General features: G+C 35.1%; 1 protein-coding gene across 5 annotated transcripts in view; it reads right to left on the bottom strand.

Moving 5' to 3' along the window:
• Positions 1-25,438, bottom strand: part of ptprub (protein tyrosine phosphatase receptor type Ub) — a 258,433-nt gene that overhangs the window by 75,909 nt on the left and 157,086 nt on the right. For all 5 annotated transcript variants that reach the window (XM_087812960.1, XM_087812963.1, XM_087812959.1 and 2 more), the window contains exons 6-8: positions 19,415-19,589; positions 15,421-15,714; positions 1,966-2,283 (exon numbers count right to left, since the gene is read on the bottom strand). In XM_087812960.1, coding sequence (XP_087669086.1) covers positions 1,966-2,283; positions 15,421-15,714; positions 19,415-19,589 — 787 coding nt within the window. The remainder of the gene's footprint in view (positions 1-1,965; positions 2,284-15,420; positions 15,715-19,414; positions 19,590-25,438) is intronic.

Genomic DNA, 25,438 nt, shown 5'->3' on the forward strand with positions numbered 1-25,438 from the left:
AGTAACTTCTTAAGTGGACGGCAAAGCTGCCTAACTGGATCTGGATCTAGGAAACTAGTAGTAATTTGATTTTTGGTCACGTTTTATGAGAAAGAATTTGGAAAACGAGTTTTACCATCTGACGCAGCTCTAACATCTTCCCATTCCTGTGTTTTTCTTGACCTTTAAAGTATATATTTCATTGAGTATTGTTTTGATTGTTTAAGCACTTTGTGACCCTGGTCTGGGAAAGCGCTATATAAATACAAATGACTTACTTACTTACTTACATACTAGATTGTGGTGCTAATATTAGCTAGCTTATTTCTGCACACTAGCAACACAGGGAAAAACTAATGACGCATTGCTTAGTAGACGGACGGAAAAAAACAACATAAAACATCTGTGTTAGTTTGATAGTTGAATAGAAAAATAATTAAATGATACTATTATACTTTCCTATTTATGTTGTATTTCAATTATATTTCTTCAATTTTATTTATTTTTTATGTCTTGCGTTTTCTGTAATTTACATCTGCTCCGGGTCTGTTCCTGTTCCTAGTTAGCCAAGATACCTTTAGCTCGGACTATTGTGTTCTCACCAAAATTTCAATTTTGAACTATGATTTTAAGCCACCATATTTTTTCGGACTGTAATGCTTTCTTAAAATCCTTGTATTTTATCAGAAATCGACAGGGGTGCCTTATAATCTGGTGCGCCCTACTTATGAGTTCAGGTTTCACTTACTGACCTCGACCGATCTTACGCGGTACAACGCGTTGAATTATGTCCAAACGTTGGCAATCTACAAAGCCTCTGAAACTTGTGTATGAAAATATATCCCGGTTCGCCTTATAGTCCGGTTCACTTTATAGTCCACAAAAACAGGGAATAAAAGTTGTAAGGAAGACCAACGAGGAAGTTACAGGTAATGTAAGGTTAGCTAACCGCTAGTGATGGTCTTCAAGATGCGACGTAGAAGATGCTCTAGGTTCATAAACACTGTGAGGTTTCTCTAGAACAGGGGTCTTCAAACCGGTGCTCAAAGGGCCGTGGGGTGGCGCAGGGTTTTTGTTCCAACAAATCAAGAGCACTTCCCAACCCAATCAGGAGTCTCAGGATTGTAATCAGTTGATTGTCAGTCTGTTTTAGCTAAAACCTCATTGGTTAAATTGCACATGCTTGATCGGTTGGAACAAAAACCTGCACCATCCGGGCCCTTTGAGGACCGGTTTGGAGACCCCTAATCCAGAAGATGTGTTGAAGCCATAGAGCAGGAGTGGCCAACCAGGTCCTCAACTAGCCCAGTTGGTGCAGGTTTTTGTTCCAACTGATCAAGCAACACCAGACGGACAGTCAACTGATTACACTCCTAAGAAACATGATTGCTGAAAATGTCTTGATTGGTTTGGAACAAAAACCTGCACCAACTGCGGCTCTTTGAGGACCGGGTAGGCCACCCTTGCCACAGAGGATAGAGAAGGCTGCCATCTTCTAGTCCAAGATATAGTGACACAGTTTCATGGCTCACTAATTCAACCTGGTTAACTACCCGACTGAACTGGTCTTTTAGGCTTAATGACTACTAACCAGTTCTAATGATTGTTGGTCAGATTCATTGATCTGATACTCGACTCTTGACGCATTGGATCCAAAACTTCTAGTTTTTCTTTCAGCAGCTGAAACTTCTCCACTTGATGCAAGAGCTCGTGTTCAGCAGACTTGAGTCAGCGGCTGGTGTTAAAAATGCCACGTGGGAAACACAATGGAGGCGTCGTCGTATCAGAAGATCTCCGTGTTCCTTTTCACACTCAGTGGGAGTTTGTCTGAAAGTGCTCCGTCGATGCTCGGATGATTCTGCCTCTAAACGTTTGTTGAAACGGCCACTTTGGAACGGGTGGAACACAAAACACATCTGGACCGGCGGTTCCATCGTAAACACTTTACCAAAGATACTTCTGAGCCGTTCTTTTTAAGTGACTTACTGTCTTCGTCGGTCTGGAACGTGACCTCCTTTCCCTCCTTCTTGCCCTCCGGGTTGGCGAGCGACAGGCGGACGTGGACGCCGTGGTAGGGCGGCAGATCGCGCAGAGTGAAGCGCGAGGTGTTGTGTTCCACCGCCAGGCACTCGCGCACCGTGGTGTTGTGGCCGCCGCCGCCCCCCGAGGTGGTGTATCGGTAGCACAGCGACACCGAGTAGGTGTGGCAGCGCGTCAAGTTGAAGGCCAGGTTCTCCCACAGCAGGGACAGTTGGCGAGGCTGGATGTCGGCGGCGGTGAGTCCTCGCAGGGCACGCATGGGCTCTGAGGACGGAAGAGAAGGGGTTCAGACGAGGCTTGAGTTCATCCACACATGGAACTTGTTGAAGGAATCATTTTGTCGTTTCCAGAATCAGAATCAGAATCAGAATCCCTTTATTGTCCCGCGAGGGGAAATTCGTTTTAACAACAGCAAGAGCAATATACCAGAAAAAAATATAACACCCAGAAATAAAATATTAAAAAGAAAGAAAAAAATCTAAATACAATAGAAAATAAATCTGCACTATATTATATACACAATCATATTTACAAAAATAACAAGAAAGGTGCAGTTAGACAATTATCTGGCTGTGTTCTTATTGTGGAGTCTGATGGCAGCAGGGAGGAAGGACCTGCGGTACCTCTCCCTCACACACCGGGGATGGAGCATCCTATCACTGATGGAGCTCCTCAATGCCCTCAGTGTGTGCTGGAGAGGGTGAGACAAGTTCCTCCTCATGGAGCCCAGCTTGCTCCGTATCCTCCTCCCAGTCACTTCCTCCACAGGATCCAGGGGGCGCCCTAGGACGTAACCATCAACAGTTTAGCCCTATCCTTTGCTGTCATGCTGCTCCCCCAGCAGACCACACCGTTGAAGATGGCAGAGGCCACTACTGAGTCATAGAATGACTTCAGGAGTGACCCCCGGACACCAAACGACCTCAACCTCCGGAGCAGGTAGATTCTACTCCGCCCTTTTTTATAAAGAGCAGCAGTGTTATCCACCCAGTCCAGGCGGTTGTTGAGGTGAACACCCAGGAACTTGTAAGACGTGACAATCTCAAAGTCCTGTCCCTGGATGTTCAGTGGTGAGGGGGAGATGGAGGGACACTTCCATGAAGTCTCAAAAGGACACGACGACTTCCCTCGTGTCTCTTGGATCGATTGTTAGCATTAAGCCGTGGCAGTGATCAATTGAATTCTGCGAGGGTCCAAATTATACGTGAAAACAAGATATATATTTTATTTTATTTTTATATTTAAAATGATACAATTAATCTAAAGAATGATTATTATTTGTTGTCAGAATATATTTTTAATTAAAGCAAATATGATATAATATGGTATACATAAACATGATGGTATAAAATGAATGTTTTATGTATCAATTTTAAATCATATTAATAACAAATACGTCATTTTAGTGCCATTTTTACTGTATATTTGTGTGAAATGAAGTCACTAATATAACAAATCAATTCATCGTTATTAGAGAATTAGAAGTTACATTGACGCATTATTTAAGTTATTTGTATGCATATGTAAATACAAAATCATTAATAAAAATGCAAATTATGTTCATTGATCATATTAAAAGGTCGTAAGATAGAAAAATCCTTTTTGGAAAACAGAAAATAAATATTTTTAAAGTGTATTTAAAATACGATGAAACTAATTAAAATTCTGATAATTATTCAATCTTCAGAACTTGTTTTAATATGAATAAAATACAAATATATTAAAATAAGTTTTTTCCATAAAAAAAAATCGTTTTGTATGTATAAAATAAATAAATGTACAAAGAAATACATCAATTTCAAATCATATTTATAATAAATAATAATATGTGTGAAATAAACACTATAGGAAAAAATAGATGGACGGGCGGACGGATGGATGGATGGATGGATGGACAGACAGATGGATAGATAGATGGATGGACGGATGGATGGATGGATGGACAGACAGATGGATGGACAGACAGATGTATTGATGGATGGATGGATGGATGGATGGATGGATGGATGGATGGATGGATGGATGGATGGATGGATGGATGGATGGATGGATGGATGGATGGATGGATGGATGGATGGATGGATGGATGGATGGATGGATGGATGGATGGATGGATGGATGGATGGATGGATGGATGGATGGATGGATGGATGGATGGATGGATGGATGGATTGACGGACGAACGGACAAATTAATGGATGGATGGATGGATGGATGGATGGATGGACGGACGGACGGACGGACGGACGGACGGACGGACGGACGGACGGACGGACGGACGGACGGACGGACGGATGGATGGATGGATGGATGGATGGACGGACGAACGGATGGATGGATATAAACTCTAAATAAATATTAGAGAATTAGAAGTTTAATCGTGAACATACCTCATTTAAATTTAAACAAGTTGTTAATATTAATACGGACATTAATCAAATATATAATATTCATGTATTGATGGTATTAAAAAGTGGTAAAAATAGAGTAAAAGTAATGAAAAGAAGATTTGAATCATTGGCGTCAAACATATTTACCATCATCTTAAACCAGAGTGAGAATCTAAACAGTCTCGTCTTTGAGCCGCAGACACACAGAGAGTCTTCACAGCTCACAGAGACTCAGTGTTCCTGGAGGTGACCAGGGAGTGAAAGACCAGCCTCCTCCCTCACTGCAGGGGGAGTCAGGGGGGAGTCAGGGGGAGTCAGGGGGAGTCGGGGGAGTCAGGGGGAGTCGGGGGAGTCAGGGGAGTCAGGGGGGAGTCAGGGGGAGTCAGGGGGGTCAGGGGAGTCAGGGGAGTCGGGGGGGAGTCAGGGGGGAGTCGGGGGGAGTCAGGGGGAGTCAGGGGAGTCAGGGGAGTCAGGGGGGAGTCGGGGGGAGTCAGGGGGAGTCAGGGGGGAGTCGGGGGGAGTCAGGGGAGTCAGGGGGAGTCAGGGGGAGTCGGGGGAGTCGGGGGAGTCGGGGGGAGTCGGGGGGAGTCAGGGGAGTCAGGGGGAGTCAGGGGGGAGTCAGGGGGAGTCAGGGGGGAGTCAGGGGGGAGTCGGGGGGAGTCAGGGGGAGTCAGGGGAGTCAGGGGGAGTCAGGGGGAGTCAGGGGAGTCAGGGGGAGTCAGGGGGAGTCAGGGGAGTCAGGGGGAGTCAGGGGGAGTCGGGGGAGTCGGGGGAGTCGGGGGGAGTCGGGGGGAGTCAGGGGAGTCAGGGGGAGTCAGGGGAGTCAGGGGAGTCAGGGGAGTCAGGGGGAGTCAGGGGGAGTCAGGGGAGTCGGGGGGAGTCAGGGGAGTCAGGGGAGTCAGGGGGAGTCGGGGGAGTCAGGGGAGTCAGGGGGAGTGAGGGGGGAGTGAGGGGGGAGTCGGGGGAGTCAGGGGAGTCGGGGGGAGTCGGGGGGAGTCAGGGGAGTCAGGGGAGTCAGGGGGAGTCGGGGGAGTCGGGGGGCAGCAGAGACTCCACCAGCCTCCATTAGAGAAAGAACGAGACGTCAAGAAAGAGGAAAACGGTCGAGTGCAAGAGAAGAACGTTGTTCATCTTCAGACTGATCATCGTTTCTTGAGTCATTTCTGTGATTATGTGTCGGTGAGTTTATGACGTTTACTTCGTCATCCCTCGTTTCTACCTCTGAGAGCGAGAGTCAAGAAAGAGTAGATTCAACATCTACACGTGAACAAATGTTCTTGTACCTGATCTGACGCTCTCTCTTTATCATTCTTTTATCTTATCTTCTAATTAAACTCCTTTCTTTAATGGAACAATCATTAGATGTTCAAATAAGTAAATACAAAAAAGAAAAAAAATACTCATTTTTAACCGAAATACCTTCAAATTTAACTCATTTCACTCCCTCGTCTTTGAAGGAAAAATATTTAAAGTTAAATAATACAATAAGGATTTTAAACAGCTTTGAACAATAAAAAAAAAAAATCATATTTTTATTTCTAACAGAGTTTTTCCACTGAGCATAAACATGTGTTGGTGACTCATGATTGTGTAAACAGAGACTTGATAGACTTGATAGTCCAGGAGACCACGAGTCAAACAAAGAGTCGCCTTCATGGGTTCAGTCGCTGAGAACAGAGTCTTCACTGTGAGCGTCTGGACTTTAGAGGCAGAACTTCTCATCATCATGTCTCTGTCGTTCCTGCTGCTGCAACATTTAGACAAGGTTTGGTTTGATGACCAAAAACTATTGTTTACTATGATGGGAATGAACTAATGTGAGAATACTCATTTACAAACCGTCAAACAATGTTGCAAATGTGTTTCAGAGTTTGTAATCGGGTGCTTAGAGTTTTTACACCTGTTACAGAGTTTTCTAATGTATTACACAGTTTGTAAATGTGTTAAATTTTTTTAAACGTGCTTCAGAGTTTGTAAATGTGTTTCAGAAGTTGTAAATGTGTTTCGGAGTTTATAAATGTGTTTTAGATTTTGTAAATGTATTTCAAAGTTTGTAAATGTGTTATAATTTTTTTTTTAATGTCTTTCAGAGTTTGTAAATGTTTTTCGGAGTTTGTAATTGTGTTTTTCGGAGTTTATAAATGTGTTTAAGAGTTTGTAAATGTGTTTTAGATTTTGTAAATGTATTTCAGAGTTTGTAAATGTATTTCAAAGTTTGTAAATGTGTTATAATTTTTTTTTTTAATGTCTTTCAGAGTTTGTAAATGTTTTCCAGAGTTTGTAATTGTGTTTTTCTGAGTTTATTAATGTGTTTAAGAGTTATTAAATGTGTTTTAGATTTTGTAAATGTATTTCAGAGTTTGTAAATGTGTAATCATTTTTTTTTTAATGTCTTTCAGAGTTTGTAAATGTTTTTCGGAGTTTGTAATTGTGTTTTTCGGAGTTTATAAATGTGTTTAAGAGTTTTTAAATGTGTTTTAGATTTTGTAAATGTATTTCAAAGTTTGTAAATGTATTTCAAAGTTTGTAAATGTGTTATAATTTTTTTTTAATGTCTTTCAGAGTTTGTAAATGTTTTTCGGAGTTTGTAATTGTGTTTTTCGGAGTTTATTAATGTGTTTAAGAGTTTTTAAATGTGTTTTAGATTTTGTAAATGTATTTCAAAGTTTGTAAATGTATTTCAAAGTTTGTAAATGTGTTATAATTTTTTTTTTAATGTCTTTCAGAGTTTGTAAATGTTTTTCAGAGTTTGTAATTGTGTTTTTTCGGAGTTTATAAATGTGTTTAAGAGTTTTTAAATGTGTTTTAGATTTTGTAAATGTATTTCAGAGTTTGTAAATGTGTTATAATTTTTTTTTTAATGTCTTTCAGAGTTTGTAAATGTTTTTCGGAGTTTGTAATTGTGTTTTTCGGAGTTTATAAATGTGTTTAAGAGTTTTTTAAATGTGTTTTAGATTTTGTAAATGTATTTCAAAGTTTGTAAATGTGTTATAATTTTTTTTTAATGTCTTTCAGAGTTTGTAAATGTTTTTCGGAGTTTGTAATTGTGTTTTTCGGAGTTTATAAATGTGTTTAAGAGTTTTTAAATATGTTTTAGATTTTGTAAATGTATTTCAGAGTTTGTAAATGTGTTTCAGAAGTTGTAAATGTGTTTCGGAGTTTATAAATGTGTTTAAAAGTTTTTAAATGTGTTTTAGATTTTGTAAATGTATTTCAGAGTTTGTAAATGTATTTCAGAGTTTGTAAATGTATTTCAGAGTTTGTAAATGTGTTTCAGAGTTTGTAAATGTGTTATAATTTTTTTTTTAATGTCTTTCAGAGTTTGTAAATGTTTTTCGGAGTTTGTAATTGTGTTTTTCGGAGTTTATAAATGTGTTTAAGAGTTTTTAAATGTATTTCAGAGTTTGTAAATGTGTTTCAAAGTTCGTAAATGTGTTAAGGAGTTTATAAATGTGTTCAAGAAAATTCTAAATGTGTTTCAGTGTTTGTTATCGTGTTTCAGAAATTTTAAATGTGTTTCAGAGTTTGAAATTGTGTTTTAGAGTTTGTAAATGTGTTTAAGAAAATGTAAATGTGTTCTGCTCATCGTACTGAAGGACAAAGTCAAAGAAGAAAACTTGGACTTGTACTCGTGCAGCTCCGGGAGGGCGAGGCTCGAACGGAGGCTCAGGCCAAGGAACGCATGATAAACGACAGCCGAGGAAAGTCGAGGCACTTGTGAGTCTAATTTTAGCGCGGCTCATGTGTTGGTCGTCTCCAGGAGCATTATGGGAAAAGGCCTTTCCAGAAGGTCCGGTGACCCGGCAGCAGGTGCAGAACCGCTAATGTGGTTCTGGGACCACCTGACGCACAAAGCCGCGGACGAGCTAACGTTGATCGTCACCTGGACGACCATCGTCGTGTTCACATTCACGGACGTTAACTTTACACTTCCTGCTCGCCCCCCCGAGTGGCTGAAGCGCTCGTCGTTAACTTCCTCTCGTTCTGAAGAATCATCATCGTAAAAACCACACGACCGGCGCCACCACCTGGAGCTGCGTCATCGTTGCACACGAACGTTTGGCAGCAAAAACATGGTAATTCAAGTTTTTCAATGTTTTCAAGATATTGTCATTTAATTGAATTTAGTGAATTTGTTTCGGTAAATTGTTATTTTATTTCAGAATTATTTGTATTATTTGGGGGAATTTAAAAGAAAAGATTTAGTTTCCAAAAATTGGTAAATTATTTTCAGAAAATTGTAATTTTGTTTCAGAGTTTGTAAAATGATTTCTGATTTTTCTTTTAGTTTTCTAATTGGTTTCAAAATATATGAATTTAGTTTCCAAAAATGATTAAAATACTTTCATTTTTCATTGAATTTAATTTTGTTTTAGAGTTTGTAAATTTGGCTCAGAATTTTTTTATTTTATTTCAGAAAATTGTGATTTTATTTTAGAGAATTGTAATTTTGTTTCAGAGTTGGAACTTTTGTTGCAGAAAATTGTTCTTTTGCATAAGAAAATTGTTTTGATGGATCAGAAAATGATCTTTTGCATCAGAAAATTGTTATTTCGCTTCAGAAAATTGTATTTTTGTTGCCGTTTGTTTGATAAAAGCACCAATAAATTGTCCTTTTGCATCAGAAAATTGTTATTTTGCTTCAGACATGTTTTTTTTGTTTCAGACAACAGTTTTTTTGTTGCTGTTTCTTTGATAAAGGGGTCAATAAATATTTTTTTGCTTCAGAAAACTGTAATTTTGTTGCTCTTTCTTGGATAAAAGGGTCAATAAAGTGATTTTTGTTTCAGAAAACAGTATTTTTGTTGCTCTTTCTTTGATAAAAGGGTCAATAAATATTTTTTTGCTTCAGAAAACTGTAATTTTGTTGCGGATTTGTTTGATAAAAGGGTCAATAAGTAGTTTTTTGCTTTAGAAAATTGTAATTTTGTCCCTGATTTGTTTGATAAAATGGTCAATAAAGTGTTTTTTGCTTCATAAAATTGTAGTTTTGTTGCTGATTTGTTTGATAAAAGGGTCAATTAAGTGTTTTTTGCTTCATAAAATTGTAGTTTTGTTGCTGATTTGTTTGATAAAAGGGTCAATAAAGTGTTTTTTGCTTCATAAAATTGTAGTTTTGTTGCTGATTTGTTTGATAAAAGGGTCAATTAAGTATTTTTTGTTACAGAAAACAGTATTTTTGTTGCTGTTTCTTTGATAAAGGGGTCAATAAATATTTTTTTGCTGCAGAAAACTGTAATTTTGTTGCGGATTTGTTTGATAAAAGGGTCAATAAATAGTTTTTTTCTTCATAAAACTGTAATTTTGCAAAATTGTTTGATAAAAGGGTCAATAAATTGTTTTTTTGCTTTAGAAAATTGTAATTTTGTCTCTGATTTGTTTGATAAAATGGTCAATAAAGTGTTTTTTGCTTCATAAAATTGTAGTTTTGTTGCTGATTTGTTTGATAAAAGGGTCAATAAATAGTTTTTTGCTTCATAAAACTGTAATTTTGCAAAATTGTTTGATAAAAGGGTCAATAAAATGTTTTTTTGCTTTAGAAAATTGTAATTTTGTCCCTGATTTGTTTGATAAAATGGTCAAAAAAGTGTTTTTTGCTTCATAAAATTGTAATTTTGCAAAATTGTTTGATAAAAGGGTCAATAAAGCGTTTTTTGTTTCAGAAAACTGTAGTTTTGTTGCTGATTTGTTTGATAAAAGGGTCAATAAATAGTATTTTGCTTCATAAAATTGTAATTTTGCAAAATTGTTTGATAAAAGGGTCAATAAAGCGTTTTTTGTTTCAGAAAACTGTATTTTTGTTGCTGATTTGTTAAAAGGGTCAATAAATAGTTTTTTGCTTCATAAAACTGTAATTTTGCAAAATTGTTTGATAAAAGGGTCAATAAAATGTTTTTTTGCTTTAGAAAATTGTAATTTTGTCCCTGATTTGTTTGATAAAATGGTCAATAAAGTGTTTTTTGCTTCATAAAATTGTAGTTTTGTTGCTGATTTGTTTGATAAAAGGGTCAATAAAGTGTTTTTTGCTTCATAAAATTGTAGTTTTGTTGCTGATTTGTTTGATAAAAGGGTCAATAAAGTGTTTTTTGCTTCATAAAATTGTAGTTTTGTTGCTGATTTGTTTGATAAAAGGGTCAATAAAGTGTTTTTTGCTTCAGAAAACTGTAATTTTGTTGCGGATTTGTTTGATAAAAGGGTCAATAAATAGTTTTTTGCTTCATTAAACTGTAATTTTGTTGCGGATTTGTTTGATAAAAGGGTCAATAAATAGTTTTTTGCTTCATTAAACTGTAATTTTGTTGCGGATTTGTTTGATAAAAGGGTCAATAAATAGTTTTTTGCTTCATAAAACTGTAATTTTGCAAAATTGTTTGATAAAAGGGTCAATAAAATGTTTTTTTGCTTTAGAAAATTGTAATTTTGTCCCTGATTTGTTTGATAAAATGGTCAACAAAGTGTTTTTTGCTTCATAAAATTGTAGTTTTGTTGCTGATTTGTTTGATAAAAGGGTCAATAAAGTGTTTTGTTGTTTCAGAAAACTGTAATCTTGTTGCTGATTTGTTTGATAAAAGGGTCAATAAAGTGTTTTTTGTTTCAGAAAACTGTAATCTTGTTGCGGATTTGTTTGATAAAAGGGTCAATAAAGTGTTTTTTGCTTCATAAAATTGTAGTTTTGTTGCTGATTTGTTTGATAAAAGGGTCAATAAATAGTATTTTGCTTCATAAAATTGTAATTTTGCAAAATTGTTTGATAAAAGGGTCAATAAAGCGTTTTTTGTTTCAGAAAACTGTATTTTTGTTGCTGATTTGTTAAAAGGGTCAACGAACAACACACACAAGTGTTTACGTGAAAACACGTCGAACCCTCCGGTCTAACATCAGCATAACATCGTTGTCTTTAATTCACTTCCTCTGCACTGAACTGGTGTCAACTGTGTGTTTAACAACAACACAAACGTTGCTATCTCTGAACCCACACATGGCTGAACAAGCTAATGTCGCGCCGGTTCAAATGTAAATACACAATTAAAGGCTTTGTTTAGTGCCACAAACCGAGGAAGCAATTTGTTGGATTTGTTTTTCTCGTTTCACCTCCGAACATCTCCCCGTGAGCCTTTTAGCGAGTGTGTGAGTGTGTGTGCGTTTGTGTGTGTGTGTGTGTGTGTGTGTGTTGATGAACGAGGAGCGCCGCGGCGTTCATATGTCATCGCAGGAGGGCGAGGCTCTGCTGGAGCGCGGCGGGATATATTTGCGAGGGACGACAGGAAGAGACCGCTGGGCAGCAGGAAGAGTGACGACCAGCGCGCACACACCGCAAACATTTCATTTCCCAGGATGCATCAGTGTCAATACGTGAGCGAAAACGAACCCAGGAATTCCAAAAGAAGAAGAAAAAGTGAATGAAAGCTTTGTTTATACAATAACTTTTCATTTGTCCTCTTAAATAAATGATTTTCCGGGTGAATCGTTTGTTACGTACGAATTTTGGTGTCAAAAACAAACTTTTTTCTATTTAAATGTTTTTTTTTATATATATATATAAATATATATAAACAATTTAATTCGTTCAATCATTTCTATATTGAAAAATGTAAGTTTAAAAATAATAATTGAAGTAAAGAGTTCAATTTTTCAAAACGAATACATTTTTTCTGCATGTAAATTTTCATATTCAAAATAGATTTCAGCAGTTAAAATTTAATTTAATTGTTGGCAATATTATGATGATTTTACGGTAAAAAAAAAAATAATATTATTATATATATTTGTTCATTGTTGTTCCTTTATTAAGCATTTAAATGTTTGTTTGTTTTAATTAATAAAATAATATGAACATTTAAATGTTTGTTTGTTTTAATTAATAAAATAATATGAACATTTAAATGTATTTTCTTTATAAATTAACAAAATAATATGAACATTTAAATGTATTTTATTATAAATTAAAAAAATAATATGAACATTTAATTGTATTTTTTTTTATAAATTAATAAAATAATATGAACATTTAAATGTATTTTATTATAAATTAACAAAATAATATGAACATTTAAATGTATTTTATTATAAATTAATAAAATAATATGAACATTTAAATGTATTTTTTTTTATAAATTAACAAAATAATATGAACATTTAAATGTATTTTTTTTTATAAATTAATAAAATAATATGAACATTTAAATGTATTTTTTTTATATAAATTAATAAAATAATATGAACATTTAAATGTATTTTTTTTTTTATAAATTAACAAAATAATATGAACATTTAAATGTATTTTATTATAAATTAACAAAATAATATGAATATTTAAATGTATTTTTTTTTATAAATTAATAAAATAATATGAACATTTAAATGTATTTTTTTTTATAAATTAATAAAATAATATGAACATTTAAATGTATTTTTTTTTTATAAATTAATAAAAATAATATGAACATTTAAATGTATTTTATTATAAATTAATAAAATAATATGAACATTTAAATGTATTTTATTTAAATAAATTAATAAAATAATATGAACATTTAAATGTATTTTATTATAAATTAATAAAAAAATATGAACATTTAAAGGTTGAATTTGCAGCATTGAAATATTAAAACTCAACAATTAATACATTTAAAATGTGCGTTTAAAAAATATCAATTTAATTTAAAGCTTTGATGGAATAAGATAAAAAATGAGCCAAAACATAGTTTTTTATGGTAAAAAAAACTAGGGAAAAAGTGAAAAAGTTGTAGAAAAACAAAAGAAATTGCAAAAGAAAAAGTGAGGATAATGTGGAAGCATCACTTTATTATTCAATGATTTCTGTAAATGAGTAAATGTATTTTTTATTATAAAGTCATCAGGTTGTTTGAAAAAAACTTGAGAATTAAACGTTCTGTCCACTTCAACTGATCGGCGCGATTGTTCTGAAAACATTCTGCGGCGGCGCTCGCCGTTATCTCTGAAAACAAACCAGAAGTGCCGAGACTCGCCGCGGCGAGATTCCGCCTCATCAGCCGCGGCGCTCGGGGAAGCTGGTGGCGATAGCGGCGTTCACGAGATAAGCTTTTTTTTTTTTTTTTAATCAGCCTGTTTTTAATTTCAGCCAATTATCGAGTCAGGACGAGGCGTAGTTTTATGTCGGGTCGTTCTGCGGCGACGAAGCCGAACCACAGAAATTAGTTAGTGCTCGAGTCGAGATAAAAACTGTGAAAATAAATAGAATAGAGTTTGTGTTTCACTCACTTCGACGAGTTCACAGGTTTATTTTCTAGACAAACTTTACTTAAACTATTGCCTTGACGTGTCAAGAGCAACAAACTCATTTTACTTTGGAGAAAATATCACGTTTTTTCGAAACAAAACACATTTAAGACAATGATAATCAATATAATTCAAATTGTTATTCATTCAGATACACTTTACTATCGCAATATTCTGTTTTACTTTTACAACATTTTTTCTTTAACAATTAATTTGTTGCTTTTTGTGTTGCAATAAATTAATTGCGGCCACTAGATGACAGCAATCATTACGTTCTATGTGGTTAAAGAAAGAACGAAATTCCGGCGATGACTGAGGACTAGAGGATACAGTGACAGGGTAATATTTATACTGTGATGTATCGCAATCCATGATACTTTATTGATATTTGATACTATCCTTTTACATATATATTATATATTATATATATTTCAATCATATTTTGTCATAGTTTTTTAAGGTTTGCACTGCAATTAAACTTCTGGACTGAGGACGAGAGGATACAGTGACTCCAGCAGCTTTTAAAGCTGATGTTTGGACATATTTTGGTTTGAAGTCAAGAGTCATGTGGTCTGTAAATACTACAACACCAGAGTCAAGTACTCGACAATACTACACATATAAACTTTATATATATATATATATATATATATATATATATATAAAACAATTTCCTGAAGGAGACCTCCTGAGGGATCAATAAAGTTTTACCTTACCTTGTTACTACACTATCACAACACCAGAGTCAAGTACTCGGCAATACTACACATATATACTTGTTACTACACTATCACAACACCAGAGTCAAGTACTGGACAATACTACACATATATACTTGTTACTACACTATCACAACACCAGAGTCAAGTACTCGGCAATACTACACATATATACTTGTTACTACACTATCACAACACCAGAGTCAAGTACTGGACAATACTACACATATATACTTGTTACTACAGTATCACAACACCAGAGTCAAGTACTCAACAATACTACACATATATACTTGTTACTACACTATCACAACACCAGAGTCAAGTACTCGGCAATACTACACATATATACTTGTTACTACACTATCACAACACCAGAGTCAAGTACTGGACAATACTACACATATATACTTGTTACTACAGTATCACAACACCAGAGTCAAGTACTGGACAATACTACACATATATACTTGTTACTACACTATCACAACACCAGAGTCAAGTACTGGACAATACTACACATATATACTTGTTACTACAGTATCACAACACCAGAGTCAAGTACTCGACAATACTACACATATATACTTGTTACTACACTATCACAACACCAGAGTCAAGTTCTCGACAATACTACAAATATATACTTACATACTACAGTATCAATATATATCCTACCGTTGACTCTATATCGTGATAGGTATTTTATCAACACATTCTTGAAAATACACATCTATTTGAAACAAACTTCACACTCAACTAAATCCAATCGTAAAGAAGTAAAAAAAACTCAAGAACAAAATCCCAGGTAGCTCTGGGTTATGATCCATAACGCCGGTGTCGTGAAGTGTATCTGAGCGAAGGGTGGTTAGTGAACACCAGGTGCCGGTACGAGACCCAATTTCAGATTCCTAGTCATGCGATCAAACCCATGGTTGTGTGTTGCTGAGCCGTGAGCTCCACAATCTTCTGGGGTTGATGGACTGAGACATTAGACTTCATCTCTCTAACAACGCACAACAAAAACTCACCTGCGCACTTGGTCCTGCTCACCAGAGGCGGGCCGGGGGGTCCGGTGCCGCCCTCGCCCGGCCGGGTCAGCAGCACGCTGATGTGGTACTCCGTGTCCGGGTCCAGGTGCCACAGCTTGTAGGTGACCATGTTGACGCCGTGCACCTCGGACCAGGGGGACTGGCTGGCCCGGTACTCGATCTCTTTCCGGATGATGGGTCCGTCTCCCAGGATGGAGTTGGTGTTGAGCTGGATGATGAGGTACGTGGAGCCGGCTCGCAGCAGCTGGGGGGGCGCGATGGGGGACGGCGGAACTGTGAGAAGAAAAAGAAATGTAAAAATACCACAAAAAAAACCAAAGTATTTGTTGCTAAAAAGTGATGTTTTAATGGTTGTTCACTTGTATGGCTTCTACGCGCTGCTGCTCCAATAAGAAACCATCAAAACCGTTTTAAAAATAAAAACATTTTAATTCCAACAGATTTTGTCTTTTCTGTCAGTATTATTTTAGGTATAAACCGTGAGCACGTAAAAGCATGAAGGAGTTTTCCAGGTGAATTATACACTGATTATTATTTCGTCATTTTTGTTTTTTTAGACAAAAATGATCATCAGGGAAGATAAAACTTCTCTTTTCGCTCTAGTTACCGTATTTTTCCGGACTATAAGTCACACTTTTACGAAGTTTTGACTGCACTTGCATAAATTCAAGTATTAACGGTAATTTCACAAGTTCCTAATTTTCCCTCTGACCGCCATGAGAGGGCGCTCTAGGCAGTATCTCTCACTGGTATTACGGCAAAGAGGAAGTTTCAGAAGTGACTCAGAGAAAGTAGATTTCAAAGGACTGAGATCAATATTATTTTTCTCGTTAAGTTGTTCATGTTATAGTAACTTGTTTTTATTTCACGATATTGTATCAATATTCAACAGCACTGAATCTTTTATTGTCTTCGTTTAGGCTTTCAAATTATATTTGTCATACGTTTCAATAAAGTGTGTTTTAAAATAAAATAATTTGATTTTTAAATTTACAATTAAAATGTCAATATTCCAGCCCCTTTCTTCATTTTTGTGTCGCAATTAGTCTTCCGACCACTAGATGGCAGCAGTCCTATGTCCTGCGAAGCTAAAGAAACAATAAAATCCTAGCTATGACTGAGGACGAGAGGATACAGTGACTCCAGCAGCTTTTAAAACTGATGTTTGGACATATTTTGGTTTGAAAACAAATGAAAGCAGTAAATTCTACATCACCAGAGTCAAGTACTCTACAATACTACAAGTATATCTTTCCCGTAACAGATGACGCAAAACTGTTCCCTAGACCCGTTACGGAAATTGTACTACAGAAATGAACAAAGAGAGTTTCGTGATGTATTTACGTCGGTGTCATGTTCATATTTTTTGTCAAGGAGTGTTTTGAGTTTTGTTTCTACGCCGTTTCACGGCTTACATGCGGCATCATGGGTAATTTAAACCTTGTTCATCTTTTGTGTTCGCACTAGATGTCATTAATCAGAAGGTGCGGGAATGTTGATTTGTGTTAGCATTGCGCTAGCATGTTTGTGGGCGACGTACACCTGGTGTTGACGTATATTTTACAATAATATTCAATAAACCTGTGGATTTTGAAAACACCTTCAGAGTCGTTGTGTTGAGATCAGAATGACGACGTCACTATAGTACGACAATACATCGGATTGTATCGCGATACGCCAGATTCTTGGTACAAACTGTTCCTTTGTGTTTGTTTTAATAGCATTAATATTAACCAGTCGGTCCTAAAGTCACGTTAAAGTCTTGCTTGTGTCGTAGACTTTACCAAAAAAAGAGGTTTGGGAGGTTTTTAAGATCATAAATGAATGTTTTGTTGTGTTAAGTGTTAAAAATACAAACAGTTTCTAGCGACTGAGAGACAATCCCTGGGATGAGTCGCGGGTCAATTGTTCAAATAGCGGATTAGTCGCGGCTAATGACGAAAGTGAAACAACAGGTGTGAAGACAGGAAGGAAAATAAAACGACAGGATCCTCCGGAACCAAAGGATTCGACGCTTTCACAGCCATTTCTCTGATGAAAGGCAGGGATTTGCATGGGCAGAGGATCCCGACCGGGGAACGGGTCGCGAGCCCACTACCTTCCGGCAACAACCAGCAGAGGGAATGTGAACGAGACGAGGACAAAAGCGCGGGAGAAGATCAGTGTTAGATCCTCGGCTGTGACTAATCTGTCATTCCAGCCGAGGAGTCATTTTTACTCTGAACCTCGGATCATTTTCCATCTGCTCCGCGGACCAGAGGAACCTTTGAAACTCTCAGGATGTTTAAAAACGTTCATCTGTGAGACAAAGTTCGATCAGGGAAAAGGGATTTGAAGGCACGATCAGAGACGTTATTGATTTAAACATTACAATGCAAAGGGATTTTTTTAAATGCATTTAAATGTTGGGTCTTTCACGCTCGCTGCAGCTCGGTCTGCACTCTCTTCTTCGCCGCCCTGATGAGTTAAGGTACAAATCGATATGAGGTCTGACGTTTCCTTTTATTTTTCAAAAAGAGGCGACACAAGGAGGTGTTTTTGCAGCTTTGATCGCATGAAATGTCACTTTAGTCTGTGAATTAAGACTCAAGACACAAAGAAGATCCAGAAACCAGTGCGTTTACGATTTTCCGCTGTTTAAAAGTTAGTATTTTGAGGTTAAAAATGCTCTGAGGATCAGTTGAATATTGAGTATTACTGTTAGTTTACCACCAAAAACCCTCATCGCTGCTATTACGTGATGAAACATCAAATTAATATATGAAATAAAACATTAAAATATGATATTTTACTTATTAAATAGAATAAATAATATGTTTTACGTGCAATATCATTCATAATGAAAAAAAAGTAACTTGTAACGTAGTAAGAACTTTTCATTCTGGACTTTTTACATATTTACAAAAAATGTTCTTTTCATCCAATAAAAGTGCAGTGTTGAGGTGTTTTTTTAAGAACTTTTTTTGATTTGTTTTGAGACTCAATACTTATATGTTCAACTGAATGATTTAAAAAATTTAAAATACATATATATTTTTTTATTCTAAGTATATTTGTAGTAGGGTTGTCACTAAAATGTTGATAATGTTCAACTCAAAATATATTATTATACTCGAAACCACAAGGATAAAAAAATTAAAAAAATTAAAAGAAGATATTTTTATCTACAAGAAAAACAGCAGAAAAAGAAGGCACTAAAATAAGAAAGCAAATATTGAGTTTAGAAAGGAGTTTTAAATAACTGATATTTTACTTTAATAATAATTCAGTGAGATTTTTTTTTATCTTATTTTGTCCAGACTTTTTGTGATGACTTTTTTCAAATTCACGAATTCCGAAACAAAACTTCAACGTGTTTTTTTAAAGATGGTGCGACAGTTTTTTTTTTACCTCAACTACAACTACTTTATTAACAAGAATAAAATAACTTTATTCACAACTTTATAAAGGTTTTACGTCTTTGTCTCACTCCCTCTCAGTGAACTCTTAACCGTAGCCAAGTTCATGCTGGTATATTCTTCAGTTTTAAACACGTTTATTTTAATTACATCAATGATTTTTTTACTAACTCTTGACTCGTCTGCAGGTGAATCCAGTCTAGGTCTAGCAGTCCAAAGTGCTGCTCCCGTAAATACTGTTATATGAAGTTCTTTCTGAATAAAAACGCTCCAGCAGTTACGATAATTTGAAATTCCTGACAAAAACCTTCACGTCAGTCGAGAAAGCTTCCTCTGGCGCGGCGTGTGTTGTGCTAGCGAGTCATTAGGAAGCTGTCAGAGTGTTGACAGGCGGCGAGGACGGACGAGTAATGGGAGCCGGGGTCACCGTCTGCGGTTCACGATATGACAGGGTCTTCAGGAGTGCAAGTCCAGTGAATCGCTCGTTGACAGGACGGGCTGGTCTGACACCCGGGGACGCCAACACATGCATTCGTCAGAACTCGGATTGGTCGGGCGGGACGGAGGGAAGTTACCTTTGACGACCAGCTCGGCGAAGTTGGAGACCCCTGACCCGCGAGGAGACTGCGTCACGCAGCGGTACAGGTCCTGGTCCGTCCTCTGGACCGTGTCCAGCTGGAAGGACACCATGAAGCGACGGTGACTCAGGTGCTTGACCGACACCGCCGCCAGCATGTGGCCTTTGTGTCGCTGCAGGAGAGAAGAGGTCCGATCAAACTTTAGGAATTTAAAGGATTTAAAGATTTTAATATGAAACGTTTTTTCATTTCCTCTTTTTATTGCGAGACAAAAAAACATTTTAAATTTAAAAACATGTAAATTTAGTGATTACAGTTTTTTTTAACAAACCAAAACTGCTGTTAACAGGCTAAAAAAACAAGTTTATGAAAAGTACATTTTAGATAAAAAAAAGACTTCAAATCAGTCGCAAGTGTTGGGAGAGAATATTGTGAATTAACTCATTCAATATTTTATTTAACTTTAATTTTAAATTCCCTACATTTTCTGACAAATTAGGCAAAATTGAGATATTGTTGTTAATCCTGATCATATACATGCAAACATTTAATTAGGGTTTTCTTGTGTTTTTTTATTACTATATTTACCAAAATTCATTTTACTCCAGTAATATAACACAAATATTATTAATTTATTTCATTTGTATTCCATTTTCATTCATTAAATAATTTTACATTGTATTTATGTTGAATAGTATTTTCATTTCATCTTATTTTAATTGACTTTAGTTTATTTATTTTACTTTTTATTTTCCAAGAGTCGCTAAACTCTAAACTCGAAATATTTTTAAGACAACAATTAAAAACCATTGGATATCGTTATGTCAATCAAACACAAACAACGTATTTGACATATTTAAATACTTTTACCTTTAAAAAATGGCCAAAGAAATTGTTTAATCATCTCTAACAATTATTGTAACTTTATTCTTTTTTTTCCGCGTAAAACTAGGTGTGTGTATTGGCAAGATACTGGTGATACATTTCACGATACATGGTCTACGATACAATATATAGTGATACTGTAGTAACAAGTATATATGTGTATTATTGTCCAGTACTTGACTCTGGTGTTGTGATAGTGTAGTAACAAGTATATATGTGTAGTATTGTCCAGTACTTGACTCTGGTGTTGTGATAGTGTAATAACAAGGATATATGTGTAGTATTGTCCAGTACTTGACTCTGGTGTTGTGATAGTGTAGTAACAAGTATATATGTGTAGTATTGTCCAGTACTTGACTCTGGTGTTGTGATAGTGTAGTAACAAGTATATATGTGTAGTATTGTCCAGTACTTGACTCTGGTGTTGTAATAGTGTAGTAACAAGTATATATGTGTAGTATTGTCCAGTACTTGACTCTGGTGTTGTAGTATTTACAGACCACATGACTCTTGACGAAGTCGTAACTGCTTTCATTTGTTTTCAAACCAAAATATGTCCAAACATCAGCTTTAAAATATCCTGGAGTCACTGTATCCTCTTGTCCTCAGTCCAGAAGTTTAATTGCAATGCTAACCATAAAAAACTATGACAAAATATGATTGAAATAAAAAAATACATGTAAAAGCATAGTGTCAAATATCAATAAAGTATCATGGATTGTGATACATCACAGTATAAATATTTCCTGGCACCCTTAGCACCCTTGAACGCATCATGTCCAGGGTAAGAAGGGAAGTAAAGGATCTAGTGGTGCAGGAGTCGTGACGGAGCTCCAGGCTCTTTCCTTAAATGTCACAGACCAACAGTTGACTCACTCGTCCCGAGCGCTAACTGCAGTTTTCGCTCTCGCTGCCGACATTAGCGACGACAGTACAGTGTAGTGTGAAGATGAGACTGAGGCGTGACTCACGGATGAGTGACATGTTTCAGCGAATGACTGATCGCTGCACTTATGAGTTGTGAGTACTTCTAAAGTACGATAGCGTTACTCATGTAAACACAGACGTGGCCGCGTCAACTAACGCGTCGAGAGAGATTGTTAGCTTTAGCTTAGCTCCCAGAGCTATACTAGCTAACATCTTTGCAGGGGCCACGATATAAAGGGGAAAAACACTTTCAAATAATTATATTACACCTGCTCACAGGTATGAAGAGAGTCCCACAATGCACTGCAACAGTTGCAACATGTAGCTAACTAAAAACGAGCTAAATATTTTAGCCGGCTAACCGAGACAGAGAAACTACTCAACACATATTTTTAAATACTTGTTGTTCAAGGAAACATACGTTTGCTTATCAAGGGAAAATTGCAATGGGTAATGCTAGCTAAGCTAGTTCTTTCAAACAATTAAGAGAAAAATAGATCTAATTGAACGTTAATGTTAGCATTTTAACATGCTAGCAAGTCTAAAGTATGATAGTAAAAATGATGAATTACTTGAAATAATCCTCTGTTTACGATGTTTTATGTTAAAGTTCAAGTATATAGCTAGCATAGATGGAATAAAATGAAAGAAATGTTTTTCTATAATACCTGTTCAAAGGTATAAATCACACACTCCAAAATAACAAGTCCCAAAATGCAGTGCAACAGATAAAATGCTACAAAGACTTGACGTTTTGTCTATTCCACTTTGAAGACAACACGCTAACTAACACTGTGCTAGCTAGCATGCTTCAAGCCCTACAACAACAAGGTAAAGACGCTAATTTATAGGGCGAGTGATCGTTTTTTTTTTTAGGCATATATGAAGATAATACAGTGCATAAATATTCATGGTTTCTACGACGGGGAATTAGCGCATCTGTTGTATTCTTTATAACCGACTACATATTAAGGTTGTCAAAAAAAGTATTAATACTAAAATTGTTGTTTCTGTATTATAATTTATTTGAGTTACTTATTACTTATTACTTACTGTAACTACGAATACACAAAAAAAAGTATATGGAATAGAATGCTAATGTTAGCATGCTAGCAGGTCTATGACCTGAAATAAGCTAGCGCCACAACGTTAATCTATGTAAACTCTTTTCACCTGGTTTTCTGTCTACGCTGAGATCGGCTGACTTTCCTAGAACATATTTTATATCCCATAATAAAGGAAGATCACAGTGAAAAAAGACTTGAATCCTCTGTTGGATCAAGTTTGATTGGTCAGGCCTGGGACTGCCAAGTGTTGGTTCGAAAACTCAGGAGAAAGAAAAAGATCCAAAAAACACAAACGACTGCAGTTTGTGGAATAAAAGAGTAAAGTGGCGCGAGCGGCTTCAAAGACAGGAAGTGACAGCGGCGGCGTCGGCGCCACGAGAAGCATTTCTCACGTCGTTCCGCACCATTAGAACCACGAGCGTCTGTCAGGTCGGCGCAGCTTCAACACCACATATTGGATCTGACTTGTTTTTTTTCTGGGCCGCGCTCGGGTCGCTGGCCGCCTGTGAAACGCTCGGACTTCAATCCTGCCTTTGATCCGCCGGCTCGTATGAAGCTCGCCGGCGCCGAGACCTCGGGTTACGCCGGTCGATCGCCGGCGTGGCGAGATGTGCGAGGACCACACAAGCGTCTGACGAAAACATGAAGCGTTGGATGGAAGGAAATACACGAGGTCGTCTGGCGAGTTACACTTGAAAGAAAGAGCTTTCGCTCGTTTCTGTTCAAAGTGATTTCTTTATCCGTTAGTTGAGGATAAAAACATCATATTTCATCTTAAATAATAATCAATGATTAGATCATCATACTTTATTCTTATGATATAATCAATGATTAGATCATCGTACTTTATTCTTATGATATAATCAATGATTAGATCATCGTACTTTATTCTTATGATAATAATCAATGATTAGATCATCGTACTTTATTCTTATGATAATAATCAATGATTAGATCATCGTACTTTATTCTTATGATATAATCAATGATTAGATCATCGTACTTTATTCTTATGATAATAATCAATGATTAGATCATCGTACTTTATTCTTATGATAATAATCAATGATTAGATCATCGTACTTTATTCTTATGATAATAATCAATGATTAGATCATCGTACTTTATTCTTATGATAATAATCAATGATCAGATCATCGTACTTTATTCTTATGATAATAATCAATGATCAGATCATCGTACTTTATTCTTATGATAATAATCAATGATTAGATCATCGTACTTTATTCTTATGATAATAATCAATGATTAGATCATCGTACTTTATTCTTATGATAATAATCAATGATCAGATCATCGTACTTTATTCTTATGATAATAATCAATGATTATATCATCGTACTTTATTCTTATGATAATAATCAATGATCAGATCATCGTACTTTATTCTTATGATAATAATCAATGTTTAGATCATCGTACTTTATTCTTATGATAATAATCAATGATAAGATCATCGTACTTTATTCTTATGATAATAATCAATGATTAGATCATCGTACTTTATTCTTATGATAATAATCAATGATTAGATCATCGTACTTTATTCTTATGATAATAATCAATGATTAGATCATCATACTTTATTCTTATGATAATAATCGATGATTAGATCATCATACTTTATTCTTATGATAATAATCAATGATTAGATTATCGTACTTTATTCTTATGATCTAATAAATGATTATATCATCGTACTTTATTCTTATGATAATAATCAATGATTAGATCATCGTACTTTATTCTTATGATAATAATCAATGATTAGATCATCGTACTTTATTCTTATGATAATAATCAATGATTAGATCATCGTACTTTATTCTTATGATAATAATCAATGATTAGATCATCGTACTTTATTCTTATGATAATAATCAATGTTTAGATCATCGTACTTTATTCTTATGATAATAATCAATGATTAGATCATCGTACTTTATTCTTATGATAATAATCAATGATTAGATCATCGTACTTTATTCTTACGATAATGATCAATGATTAGATCATCGTACTTTATTCTTATGATAATAATCAATGATTAGATCGTCGTACTTTATTCTTATGATAATAATCAATGATTAGATCATCGTACTTTATTCTTATGATAATAATCAATGATTAGATCATCGTACTTTATTCTTATGATAATAATCAATGTTTAGATCATCGTACTTTATTCTTATGATAATAATCAATGATTAGATCATCGTACTTTATTCTTATGATAATAATCAATGATTAGATCATCGTACTTTATTCTTACGATAATAATCAATGATTAGATCATCGTACTTTATTCTTATGATAATAATCAATGATTAGATCATCGTACTTTATTCTTATGATAATAATCAATGATTAGATCATCGTACTTTATTCTTATGATAATAATCAATGATCAGATCATCGTACTTTATTCTTATGATAATAATCAATGATTATATCATCGTACTTTATTCTTATGATAATAATCAATGATCAGATCATCGTACTTTATTCTTATGATAATAATCAATGATTATATCATCGTACTTTATTCTTATGATAATAATCAATGATTAGATCATCGTACTTTATTCTTATGATAATAATCAATGATCAGATCATCGTAGTTTATTCTTATGATAATAATCAATGATTAGATCATCATACTTTATTCTTATGATAATAATCAATGATTAGATCATCGTACTTTATTCTTATGATATAATCAATGATTAGATCATCGTACTTTATTCTTATGATAATAATCAATGATTAGATCATCGTACTTTATTCTGATGATAATAATCAATGATTATATCATCGTACTTTATTCTTATGATATAATCAATGATTAGATCATCGTAGTTTATTCTTATGATAATAATCAATGATTATATCATCGTACTTTATTCTTATGATAATAATCAATGATCAGATCATCGTACTTTATTCTTATGATAATAATCAATGATCAGATCATCGTACTTTATTCTTATGATAATAATCAATGATTATATCATCGTACTTTATTCTTATGATAATAATCAATGATCAGATCATCGTACTTTATTCTTATGATAATAATCAATGATTAGATCATCGTACTTTATTCTTATGATAATAATCA

This window comes from Callionymus lyra, chromosome 17 (assembly GCF_982586985.1).
Source record: "Callionymus lyra chromosome 17, fCalLyr1.hap1.1, whole genome shotgun sequence".
NCBI lineage: Eukaryota > Metazoa > Chordata > Actinopteri > Syngnathiformes > Callionymidae > Callionymus > Callionymus lyra.